This window comes from Lepisosteus platostomus, chromosome 11 (assembly GCF_059453375.1).
Source record: "Lepisosteus platostomus isolate fLepPlt1 chromosome 11, fLepPlt1.hap1, whole genome shotgun sequence".
Lineage (NCBI taxonomy): Eukaryota > Metazoa > Chordata > Actinopteri > Semionotiformes > Lepisosteidae > Lepisosteus > Lepisosteus platostomus.
This window is the reverse complement of record NC_142621.1, coordinates 11,824,976-11,837,782: the sequence shown is the minus strand read 5'-3', so window position 1 is coordinate 11,837,782 and position 12,807 is coordinate 11,824,976. Positions and strand designations below refer to the sequence as shown.

The window sequence follows — 12,807 nt, the reverse complement described above, 5'->3', positions numbered from 1 at the left end:
AAATCACTTTCAATAACCGCCTATACCTGCCAATATCTTAGGACTGAAATAATGAATTCCATTACTTCTCTCATGTTCAGCTAAGATGATGTTTTAGATGATGGTGAGATCATACACGCCTGCACAAACTACCAGAGTCGTAAAAGAAAAAAGATTAAACAGGCGGAAGAGTCTTTCGGGGCTCTCTAAATCAGCTATGCTTCACAGCAATTGAATGCCGAATACTGTTTTTATTAATTTGCCTTTGGAGTAATTTTGAAAACGAAAGAACAAAGTTTTCAAATCTTTTAAACAAGAAACGCTGAACGCTAATTTAAAATATGAGCCTACCTATAAATCGCTAATATTAATGTTAGAGGTAATAACATCTTCCATGCAAAAGTCACTTTTCATTCCGCAGCATCCCAGAGCGCATAATGTACAGTATAACTAGGGACCCGCTCCATTCACAAATAATGAGCAGCACCTGTCTGACGCATTGTGACCATTGACTCGCCACACAGCAGAGCAATGAGAAATTTCTCTATCAACTGAATATAGTGTGAATTGGATATATCAGATTATGAAAGCACGGGGTGGAATTTATCCAGGTCACCAGGGTTATCACCCTTACTCTAATGAACAGTGCCAAGTTGTCTTTAATTACCAGGTAGCCAGGACCTCGGTTTACCATCTCTCATGAAGGACAGCACCTTTCAGCAGGTGTCCCTGCTAGCCATATCGGGGTAGTTGTTTAAAACAATGTCCAGAGAGAAGAGTGCCATCTACTGGTTGATCAATACTAAGGCGATAATCTTTTTTGCAGTCTCCAATTTCCTTAACCTATGGAAATTTGGCAAGATTAGTTAACAAGATTGTAACAGTACAGTCAAGTTGAAGTATAGTTGTTGAAAATGTAACTGAATATATATTTTTTACAATCCAAGTGCCACTGAGTTCGTTGTCAAGACTAAGTTATTATTACATTCCTGGATCAATGTAGGGGTGTTACAATACATTCAGGGAACATTTAGTAGCATTTTTGTCTTGTGTGTGCAGTTGCAAACTACACATCGAAGCATTTATGAGGCATATGAGAATTATAGTTTTTTAAAAACAGACTACAACTGCATATGGATCCTTAAGTAAAGGTTTCAGGTTAAGTAAAAGATTGTGCATTTATATACTGAAGCTTGTATATATATATACAATATATATATATTTTATAAATAGTATAAAAGAAAACATTTCCATACCATTCTTTGTAATGTTTCTTACTGCTATAAACAAGTGTTACTTCAGAGTTTCTTATTTTTGAAAGAGGATGTTGTGATTCAGGAGATAACTGGAAAATGTAAATACGAAAATATCAAATAATTTTAAAAAACTTTTATTTGCACATATGCATCCGAAATTCAGAATGATATACATCTTTACATTTGATAATGAGAGAAGCATTTAAGAAATATATCATTGACAACAGAGTATAAAATGTAGCAGCAAATCTGTTAAAATCATCAACATTAAAAAAAAACAATACATGCAAGCTACAGTTGGGAATGTTATTTAAAAAAACAAATATTTGAACATAACATCTTCAAGACATTAAACTTTCAAATATATACTGTAAGCCACATAACTACACTTCTACTGGGGTGACTCCTAATAATATGTCATATATCTCACACATTGAGATTTGGTATTTCACATTTTAGAAAAAAGCAAGGTTACCATAATCTTAGTTCACTGAAAAGAAATGTAGTTATTACCTCCTGGTGAGAGGTGCCTTCAGCACTTTTGCCCTTTTTTTTAGCAATATGTTCTGTGAAGATGTTCAAATTGAACCCTGATACATCACCCCATGATGCAACAACACAGCAGCTCATCACAATATTTTGCTAAACCTGCAACCTTCTGAATCCCAATATTAATGAGCCAGAAGGATAATGACTGCATTTAGTTGGCAAGTAACCAACTCTGCTTACCCTTTTAGGTGAAATGTAATTATCTCTTGAGGAATGACGAAGTTGAGCGGCCCAAGATAACAGTGATGGAGAGACATAAAAGGAATACAGAGCCTGACTGAAAGGCCCTGAATCCCATAAGAGGTCATGCTGTGTCTATGACATATAATCAGCAAGTCAGATGCCCTGATGGGTGCTGCCTGGTACATGCTGATGGGGAGTACTCCAACAGGAGACAGTACCTGCTCTTGGAACTAAATGTGGGGAACTGAAAGATATCCATCTTCAAAAGCTGGCAGAACATTAATACCAGGAGGAGTGAGCAACAGAAAACACAAGTCTGCAAACCGAAGAGATCTGAAATGCATGTCTGACACCACTGGAAGGTCCCACAGCGGTACTGCATCACTGCACAGTAGGTAAAGACACTTGGACTCATGCAGACCACAGCTGGGAGGGCAGTGAGTACAATGGTCTCACATTCACCATATATTGGACAGCTGAGAAAGTTTCCAGGTGTGAATTGGAACACAATATTCGAGGACTTAAAACTGGTTTGAACCAGTCAGGCTCATAGACATGCCAGGGGTACATCTTTTGCCACAGATTCAGGGTAGTTTAGGGTACATTCTCTACTCCAGGCCCCAAAAAGTAAAGGCTTACGTTGAGTACTTAAGGCAACCAGGTCCCATGTTGAATCTCAAGTCCCTATTAAGATCTTGAGATCGTAATCCAGTTCTTTCAAAACTTTCAGGAATACAAATCCACTACAAGACATCATTTAGGCCTAATTTAGGCAGACCCTGTCAAGGCCTCTAGTTTGTATCAAGACCTGAGACTGCGAGAAGACCTCAAAAGGTTAAGATCTCCCAGGTTTAATGAATATTATGAAAATATAAAAAACCCTGTCTCAAGATCTCAAGAATGCAAAACATGTTTTAAGCTCAAGATGTCTGGGAGTTTAAATATGCACTGAAGATTAAAACCCTGAGACCTCAAAGACGCAGTCACGTGTGCAGGCTCAATGGCTCAATACCTCAAGGCGTTCTGGGCCAGAAATTTGCAACGAGGCACGAGACCTTGTTTGCACCTACCACTAGAGGGCCCTACAGCTATTCAAAATCCACTGAGCTTTTGGCAGGGAGTGGGAGAGCTCCACCTACTGTATGTACCCTGTTGTGCTGGTAAGGTCTATGCCTCCAGTGAAAGAAGAAAAGGCAAGGAAGAGAAAAGACAGAAAAAGAAACCTGTCAACTTTGAAAAGTAGCAAAAGATATCTCTCAGCAGTGAACTAAAGCAGGGCAAGGGAGGTTCCAGATATTGTCAAAATGTTGAGTAACAAATAAAGACGAGCTGCTTAGTCAGGTAAGCCTCATCAAAGGATAAGTCTTGTCTTGAGACTGAGGCATGGCCTGACAGAGTCAGAACTGAAGGCAAAATCTAACACAAAGAAAATGGCTACATTTACCACAAAAGGCAAATAATATTTTTGGGATGCATTCAAAGTTAAAAGTAACTGCTTTATTTATATGATCCTACCAAATGCTTGGTTAATTATTGTAAATTTCACAATAATAAGAGTTCAAAATGTCTGGATTTCATGGTTTGTGAAATTTTAATCTTACGTATCATGCTGTAACACAACATGAACATGTATAAAACAACATTTAAAGCGCTCATTTTAATAAATGCATTGTTAAGTTATTGTTTCAAATGCCATTAATATACAATAACATTCATACAGTACATATTGGGTATTACCATATCAAAGTCTTTGTCTTGTTAGATCAACAAATCCAAAGCATCCTACAATGATGTTTTGCATCATTCTGTCTCTGCACTGAACATACCCATCCTCATTCAGACATAGCTTTCTCTGCACCAGCAGAGATTTGTGGAATTATCAGATAGCTCCAAACTAGCCTTGCAAGATGGGAATTCTGAACCTAAAACTAAATGTTTATATAATCAGGAATAAAAGCATTTCAGCTACAAAGAATCACTATCACCATGCAGGAATTGGTTTGCAAATTCTTTCACATGGTCCACTGCAATACTGAATACTGTCTTTAAAACCTTCAGATTTCTTTTGAGCATTCCCAATCACAAACAGTGAAGATACTGACATTTTATAAAAAGTGTATTTTCACTATCCACTATCCATCCTCTATCCTCTAGTAGTGGGTAGTGGGTAAGATAGTGGATAAAAAAGGAAGAAATAATTCTTTGGATTTCAGGATACGAAACAAAAAAGACCACATTTTGAAGAGACGAAATTTAACTAGTCCATGGGATGTTTTTCATGCCCGAGGATGTGCAAGGACCTTATTTTGAATAGAAAGAGAACATGTAGGATTCAAGTACCTTTACTGTACATTTCACGACTATAAACATGTTACTGACCATGGTCAGAGTTAGATATGTTTTGTACAGCTGCAGAGGTATCAAGTCCTAGCAGAGTTCCCAAGTAAGACTGCTCCCGGGGATCTAAAATCTGATCAGGACGAACTGGATGAACAATGTTTGCTGGCTGGGGAGTTAGAGTGTATTTCTCTAGAAAGACCAGATCTGTAGCTGGTTGGTACTCTGTCTGCTGACCCTGGGGCTGTGGAGAGAGGATGTTATGTGACTGGGCAGGCAGAGGAGTAGTGTGCCTTACAAGATCAGTCTGGCTGGAAACATCTGGCATCTGAACTGGGACAAGTGTCACAGGCACACATACGTCTGAGGATACATTTTGCAGTATTGTCTTTGGTTCGGGCCGATAGACCTTGGACTGCTCAGGATGATAGACTTTGTCGTCGTATGGCACAGGCAAAGAAACCATTTTGTCCTCCAATTGATCTGCTGTTGGCTGTTCTGCAGCTTTGGTTCCATGGACATGATCAATGTGGTATTTCAGCTTGTCTTTCCGTTTAAATGTGGCACTGCAATGCGGACAGTTGAATGGGCGTGCATCTGAGTGAATCACCATGTGTTTCGTTAAAGTCTTCTTAATTCTGAACATCTGATTACAAATGTGGCATCTATAAGGTTTCTCCCCTTTAAAACAAGACATTGTAAGGTATTAAAAAGTATTCAAAGGTATTATTAAGAACAACCACTTCTTTTGTGAGCCAGACTAAATCATTTAATATTTCAAAGAGCTTTGCAAAAATGGAAAACATTCGTCATAAAACTAATTTTTAAGACAATTTAAAGCACACATGTAAAACTCTTCTGGACCTCTACTGCAGTCTCAAATTCTCCAAAAAAGATGCTAGAAGCTGTAGAAATTGTACTGTATTATTGTTTCTATACTACAAAGGAGCTGCAAGAAATGGTTGTATGTCAGTTTAGTTTTTATAAATTCGTCCAATTTACAAGGTTTGTGAGAATAATACCATACATGTCCAATATGGATGAAAAGTGTCATGATATTTTGCTGAATACTGTGAAACATTTTTTGATTTTTTATGACAGGCATTAGTGCATTTTCAGGGCATTTTCAATTCTAATTAAAGATTTACCAGTTACGAAAATATTTTAATTACATTTTTAATTAACAAAAATTGAAATGTCTTGATGCACTGTTTGTTTACTTGCCACAGAACGACCCTTTTGGGGCCCAACCACTGCAGTTTTATTATTATTTGACATGACATCAATCAACTCATTGAAAAATCAATGCTTAAATTTCTCATTGCTAGGTTTTTAAATACAAACATCATCAATTATTTCAAGATAGAAAGGTTTAAGCAGACAAGACATACTCACCTCTATGTTCCAATATCCTCTTTACATCAATCAAAATATCATAAAAAAGAATACAGTACGCATGATATTCAAAATGCATTACCTGAATGCGTCCTGAAATGCATTTCCAAGCTTGACTTTCCTTTGAATTCTTTCTTACAAACTTCACATTGGTGGACGGCTGCTTTATATCTATTAAAAAACATGTTATGATCTATTAAGACATAGTTAATGCATTTAATCACACTACTTTATGTAACCTATTGTATTTATACCTACAACTATATTTCAATATAAGTATCGCATTTATTTAGTCCACATACTGTACACTGTTGAACCAAATGGGCACTGGTATTCACAAATTTGATTCTAAACCAAAAGGTATTCAGTTTCCTCAGCTGGGTTACTTACTTCTGCCAAACCTTTTCACCTAGATGAACGCTTCTGTAATGAACAGTAAGGTGATCCCGACGGCCAAAGCACTTGCCACACTCTTCACACTGGTGAGCTTTTTCTCCTGCAAAGCACCAGTTGATACAGTTCTAATACACTGGCATGGTGATTACTGTTAAATGGCTATCATATCATTTTAAAAACCCCGACAGCCATCAGAATGCCCACACTTGCCCTAATAATAATAATAATAATAATAATAATAATAATAATAATAATAATAGCTTACATATATATAGCCCTTTTCTACACTTCACTCAAAGCAGTTTACAGGTAATGGGGACTCCCCACCACCACCATCAATGTGCAGTATCCACCTGTATGATCCAACGGGAGCCATAGCGCGCCAGTACACTCACCACACATCAGCTATCAGTGATGAAGCCAATTCATAGATGGGATTAGAAGGCCATGATTGGTAAAGGTCAGGAAAAACATTTGGCCAGGGCGCCGGGTTAACCCTTACTCGTATCGAGAAACACCCTGGGATTTGGACCTTGGTTTTACATCTCACTACACCACCTACTACCATTAACACCGCTTCCAGCAGAAGCCTTCGCTTTTCCCAGGAGGTCTCCCATCCAGGTACTGACCAGACTCACATCTGCTTTGCAGGTAAAGTAAAGGGCAATGGGTGTCATTACTGAAGACTCCACAGTTTATAGACTTTCATCACCACAATCCAAATGAGAAACATTCCACTCTTTTCTGAATGAACACACCAACTAAAGATGTTTAAATATTATCTTATGAAACATTGAAATCTATGTACCTGAATGTATTTTCTTGTGCTTTGTGAGATGGTCGTGTCGTATGAAAGTTTTACCACACTCATCACATTCATATCGCTTATCATCATGGTGGACCCTAAGATGAAGCCTGTTGGAGAATAAAGAAACATTACAATATTGCAATTATATTATGAAAAAAGACCTGCAGGTAACTCAAAAGGAACATAGTATAAATTCAACAACACAAATACTGTTGTACTACAATACGGTATAAAACCTTATTCCTCCAACACAGAACATTTTTTCTTTTACAGCACCTCATTTTCTCACAAGCAGATTGTAATATACCAAATAGAAAGTGTACAAACAGTTTGAGCTCTTTTCTTACAAAAATAATTTTAATTTACCGATAGGAGCTCCCATGCCGAAAACTCTGTCCACAGATACTGCAAAGATGAGGTTTTTCTCCACTGTGAATCCTCAAATGTTCCTTCAGTGTTGTCCTGTACAGAAAGAAAAGCATTTTAGGTTGTTGTTAACTAATAAAAACCCCTTTTCAAACCATAAAGCAAGTCAACATAGCTCTGGTTTTTCATTTGCTGAATAATATCTTCTTCTGTTTGATGGATTAGCAGTGTTTTTCCACAACAGCTGACATTTCTGAATTTTAATCAAGAACTAAAAGCAACTTAAAAGCAGCATGCTGCAAACTCATTACTTTAATTCTTTTTATGTGTTCACTGTTTGAGAATGCAGGTTTTTGACCTACCTTTCCCGGACAGATTTTCCACAAATGAAACATGTCCATTTTCTTTTTCCCCCATGCGTGCATTCAATGTGTCGTTTTCGATTTCCAGTGTCATTGAACTGTCGACCACAAATGTCACATGGGAACGGGCCTAAATCACAGTCATTGTATTTCAAACTTCAGAAAAAAATGATTGCACACAAATTTCTACATATACTTCAAATTATGTATGAATTACTTATTAACTATACCATCCTTTCTTTTAATATTCAGGTAACTCTGTGATAGTCTATCTTCCTTTTCTAAAATGGCACAGGTTTTAGGAACATAATTTTTTAATTAACTAAATTACAATGTATATAGTATTTTTTTTTACCTAAATGAAACTTTTCTTGATGCTTTAGTCTTGCAAATCTTGACTTGAAGTGGTCATCACAATATGAACATTTGAAGGGTCTGTCTTGTGTGTGAAGGATCATATGCTCCTCTAAGTGTGGTCTACGTGTAAAGGATTTGTTGCAAATCTAAAGAAATTCCATGAAAAAAAAATGTTAGTATCAATAAAATAGTTGATTTTTTCTAAAAACTAATCAGGCCATCTTCACCAGCATCTCTTTTTGGCTACATGGTTTAAAGGATCTCAACTAATTAGTAGAACAGAATAAATGCTGACCTATTTTTATCATTGCATTCTTGGCTTTTTCTTCATTAAAGCTGACATTCAATTAGCAGAACACATGTGTGCAGTGATTTAAATCCTTAACATCTGTACTTTAATTGTACAATCACAATTACACAATACAACTCATACGCAACATTATGGTCCATATGGTTTGGACCAAGGATAATGCAAAATGACTTACATCACATTTCCATCCTTCACTCTTTCTCTTCTTCATAGAAAGAAATTCCTGAATGTGATCTGGGTGAAACCTAAAATCAAGCAATCAAACAAGTAAAGCCAAATGTAATGCAAAGATCCTTTAAAATGTATATCAGCTCTTAATTCAGGGGAAAAAAAAACTTAGATAGCATTCTTTGCCTGTAAATAAAAAAGTTATCAGTGACAATGAAGTGGTGAGCATATGGATCGGAGTTCACTGGAATACTTCAAAAGAGAATTGTATTTTTAAACTGAAAGATTAATGAGTGAATTTAACATAATGCCATTGCCAAAATGAAAACTGGTGATAAGTGTCCATGCACTGTCAATGTGTAATACTGATCAGCAGTTCACTGTTAGTTAACCACCAGACCGTATCACAAAGTGAACAGTGTTAATGATTTGTTTAAATGTTTCATTTCACTGTAGATATTCTATTAATGACAAATACACATTTTTTTTACAAACAGCAACAATATAAACCATAAACGTGTATATTCATAGTAATCCATGTTCATATTTCTAAAGAGGGCAATCAATGGTGCAGTTTAATTGAGTAGCTTTTGTTGTTTCCAGTATTTACATATTAATTTTTTTCAATTTAAGGGCAGTTTTAAAATCCAGCAGTGTTTCAAAGAATCCCAGTGAACACAAACATTTTGATAAGTGCTTGCCTGAAGCTGCCAAACAAGCATAAATATTAGGAAAGACATAACGTAAAAGATTTCTACAGACCAAAAGTTGTTTTTCTAACGTTTTGCTGTCTATAGCACATACTGTATCTACAGATTGCATAATGATGGCTTTTACTCAAACCACAAAACACACAAGAGATAACTCTAGGATTTCTATTTAAAGCACAGCAATCCTTACCTCTTAACATGCTTAGCTAGAGTTTTCTTGCTTGCATGTAGCTTATTACAGAATGGACACTTGTGTTCTTTTTTTTGAAAGGGTGCTTCATTGTTATGTTTCTTCCTGTGAACAGTTAGGTTTGACTTAGTTGAATAACACTGATGGCAAATATCACATTCAAAAGGCTTCTCTCCTGTATGAACACGGGTGTGACTTTCATACTTTCCTGTAAAACAAAAAAATACAATTCACGTACCTGTCACATACAAGGTTGCAGTTCAAACTTTCTTTTGAACCAGTCATGAAAGGAAATTATGATACGCATCAAGATGTGGGTGAGCAGGACCCCATTGAAAACTATTAAAGGCAAGACTCAAATACCAGGTTCTGTCCAAGAGTAATCACAAGTTAAGCATGGCAATATGGACATGTTTCTTTAATCAGTAGCTTTGACCACCCACAGACAAATTTTGTTTTGGTTCGCCTAATCTGGAGTTTCTTACCTGCTCTGTCAAATGTTTTATTACACTTAGGGCATTTGAGAGTTTTCCTGTTAGCGCTGTGAATGATGACTGGAGCCAGTCCTTCAGGGTAATCATGATCAGGGACCTCAGCATCAATATTCTGATCTTCTTCCTCATTGTTACTCTGATGTTCTGCTCCACTTTCATCAGAACTTTCCTCATTTTCAGCATCTTCCTCCTCATCAGACACATTCTCACTGTCCTCCATTTCAGTGGGGTTAGATTTCTCATCCTCACTGAAGACTCTGCTCAGACTGTTTTCATCCGACAAGCTGCCACTTTCATTGTCGATTTGGTCAAACTTTGCTGGGCACTTCCGGGTTCGTGCAGACCTTCTTGTCGTCTGGAGTGAGTCTGTTTCTGAATTTCGGCAATCTTCTTCGGACTTTTCACCCTTGTTATGAGACTTAGCCAAATGGTTTTCTAATGATTTTCTGTAGCAGAAAGTTCGACTGCAGAAAGTACACTGGTTATTACTAGGAATCTTAGAGATGGACTCTAATGCTGTTTGTGATGACTCACTGCAAGGTATTTCTTCTGCAACTTCTTGTTCATGCAGTGAAACTACTGAATACTCCTTGCTGCTTAGCACCTTCACAGCTTCAATCATATCAAGAAACTTGGCTGCTTCAAGAAGAGAGGGGATTTCACTGTCATGAATTAGAAATTCTGATGTGTACAAAAACTGCAATAAATGCTGGAACACAGAATCTGCCACGTGATCCACCGTCACGTGATTAATATTTGGATTTTTACTCAAGTGAGCATGGAAATAGCTGCTGCCAAACGCAACCACCACCTTGTGTGCACTATATTGCTTTCCACTGACAATAATGTTCAAATCACAGAAAGATGGCGTCTTTTGTCGGTCATCATTTAAAAAGTTAAGCAAATCACTATTGTACTGTGTGTGGCTGAAATGCTTTTTTTGCTGCAATGACATTTCTTGAGGGCTGCTTGGATTTTTCAGTTGTTTCTTTGTAGTGGCCACAATGATACTATTGCCACTTGGCAATAAACCTGGAGAAGTCTCTTTCTCAGTTGTGAGGCTCATAGTCCTCTTTTGCTTAACATTTTGTGATAAATTCTGTCTTCTTTTCATTTCCTTAGATGTGTTCTCACAGTCCTGAAAAACAAATAAACAATGTCAGCTATTGCAGCATCTAGATTGCGTAAACTACTCTGGGGAAGCACAAAAATACGAAAAACTAAAACTAGTTTTAGTACTACTAGTTTTTAGTAGTAAATAAAAGGTAGTGCATAATACAGGACTAAATTGGACTAAACATGACTATACACTGCGATGTTTAAACTTCTATCTATAGCCTATAAAAATCTTGTTTTAACAGCTTATTAGAACAACTATGCCTTGCTAACGTATTTCTGTGTTGCTACCGTTTCCGTGTCTGTCGTATTGAACATGTTTAATTTACGAGAGCATAATTTCAAACAAATTGTGTAGGTGTTTACACTAATTTTTCAAGTAATCAAGATTCTGTTTAGAAGTATACCATGCTCGTTGTCACTGTCATTGTCATTTACCTAGAATTATAATCGACTTGCATATCTTCGTATGCGTATATCCAGGCCTACAATAATTGTTTTCTAATTAACACCTTATACATACAAGTGTGACTTAAATAGTATTAGAAATTGTGGCTAAGAAGAATGTCGTCCTCACCTGTGCCTTATGAAACTATTCTCATTTCATTCTAAATACATTTACTTTGAAATGCTTATTTTGAACTGTGTGCCCTGCGTAGGACTTTTTGATTTTAATGGAGATTTCAGACCGAACTAAAAAAATTTACGACTTTAGCTGTCGATCTAATGCAACGATGCTCTGTCTCCAAATCGTTACCCTCCCTGTGGACCCCCTTTTCAAGCCCACGGGCCCCCCGTAAGGGGAGATCACTGACAAACGACGCAACGCAACTTATTAAAATTAAGTTATTTCAAGGAAAACTCTGGACATTTCCTACCTTAACACTTTGAATCAACTAAGGATTACTAAGTTCCCAAAGTAACATAACTGAACATAAAAACGTAAATATTTATTTCCAAAATAAGACAAAAAGCCCCACCTTTCTATTTTCCTTTTTTCACACACAAAAAAACAACATCGCAATAACCTGCTATTCTATTGGTCGACCGGCGTATTATGGTTTTCATTATGAAAACATCTACATTGTGAAATTTAGGCAGCCGAAACATATTTTGTTTCATAAGAGTGTATACTTAGATAGAAATAATTCACAATGTGGAATACGCTAATATTAAATTATTTGGCGCATAAGAATATTTTGTTGTTGCACGGAACTATGGATCTTGTAGTTCTTTTTCAAAGGGTATAAAATAAAACTACAAGAAAGGCTGCAAGACTGACGTTTCATTCCTTTAAATTAATGGATTAGGTTACTGTTGACGATAGAATGTTTCTAATTTTTCCCTGAAATTTGTTTCAGACACGGTATCGGTAGTTAAAAGAGACCGTCTGTAATCCTTTAAGTGATAGAAGCACCTTTGTTTTCGTTTGTTTCCTTGGATTCCTTTAAATTAGCCTTTAATTTAAAACGTGCAATTTAAAACATTTATAATATGAGCTCCCTCTCTACACAAATGATTTGTCATAAAGGTTAGATATATGATACAGATACAACATATTTGGTTTACTCAGTCTTATTAGGATTAAATGTACAACACAGTTCGAGCGCAACAGTTAATACCTGAACATTCATTCACAAAAGCGCTTGAGAATGGTTCAGTAGTCATTTTACTTAGAAACAGGGACAAAATAATATTAGGGAATTTCGTGGATTTCTTCAAAGGTTTTATCTAGAACCAGGAAACATATAACGTTTAGTTAGAATAATGAGTCTGATAACCCAGAAATGCATGACAAATCCATTATTTCATAATGCTGTAAAGTTAGTAA

General features: G+C 36.4%; 1 protein-coding gene across 3 annotated transcripts; it reads right to left on the bottom strand.

Annotated features, from left to right (window-relative positions):
- Positions 1–3,442: 3,442 nt before the first annotated feature.
- Positions 3,443–12,021, bottom strand: zbtb41 (zinc finger and BTB domain containing 41). Of its 3 annotated transcripts, none has more exons than XM_088598443.1 (11): positions 11,957–12,021; positions 9,852–10,998; positions 9,367–9,574; positions 8,474–8,543; positions 7,987–8,134; positions 7,632–7,761; positions 7,270–7,365; positions 6,904–7,010; positions 6,090–6,195; positions 5,782–5,870; positions 3,443–4,985 (listed from the first exon to the last, which is right to left on the bottom strand). In XM_088598443.1, exons 2-11 carry the CDS (start codon positions 10,972–10,974, stop codon positions 4,339–4,341), a joined length of 2,724 nt encoding a protein of 907 aa, XP_088454569.1. In that variant the 5' UTR covers positions 10,975–10,998; positions 11,957–12,021; the 3' UTR covers positions 3,443–4,338. The 3 variants fall into 3 exon arrangements, with proteins under 3 accessions (XP_088454569.1, XP_088454570.1, XP_088454571.1); XM_088598444.1 differs by having other exon boundaries at positions 11,855–11,970; XM_088598445.1 differs by lacking the exon at positions 11,957–12,021 and adding an exon at positions 11,554–11,836.
- Positions 12,022–12,807: the final 786 nt, after the last annotated feature.

Coding starts and splice junctions, on each gene's coding strand:
- zbtb41 (XM_088598443.1), bottom strand. CDS start 10,974: ATGAAAAGAAGACAGAATTTATCACAAAATGTTAAGCAAAAGAGGACT. Junction 9,575..9,851: donor TAAAACATTTGACAGAGCAG/GTAAGAAACTCC, acceptor TTTGTTTTACAG/GAAAGTATGAAAGTCACACC. Junction 6,196..6,903: donor GCACAAGAAAATACATTCAG/GTACATAGATTT, acceptor GGTGCTTTGCAG/GAGAAAAAGCTCACCAGTGT.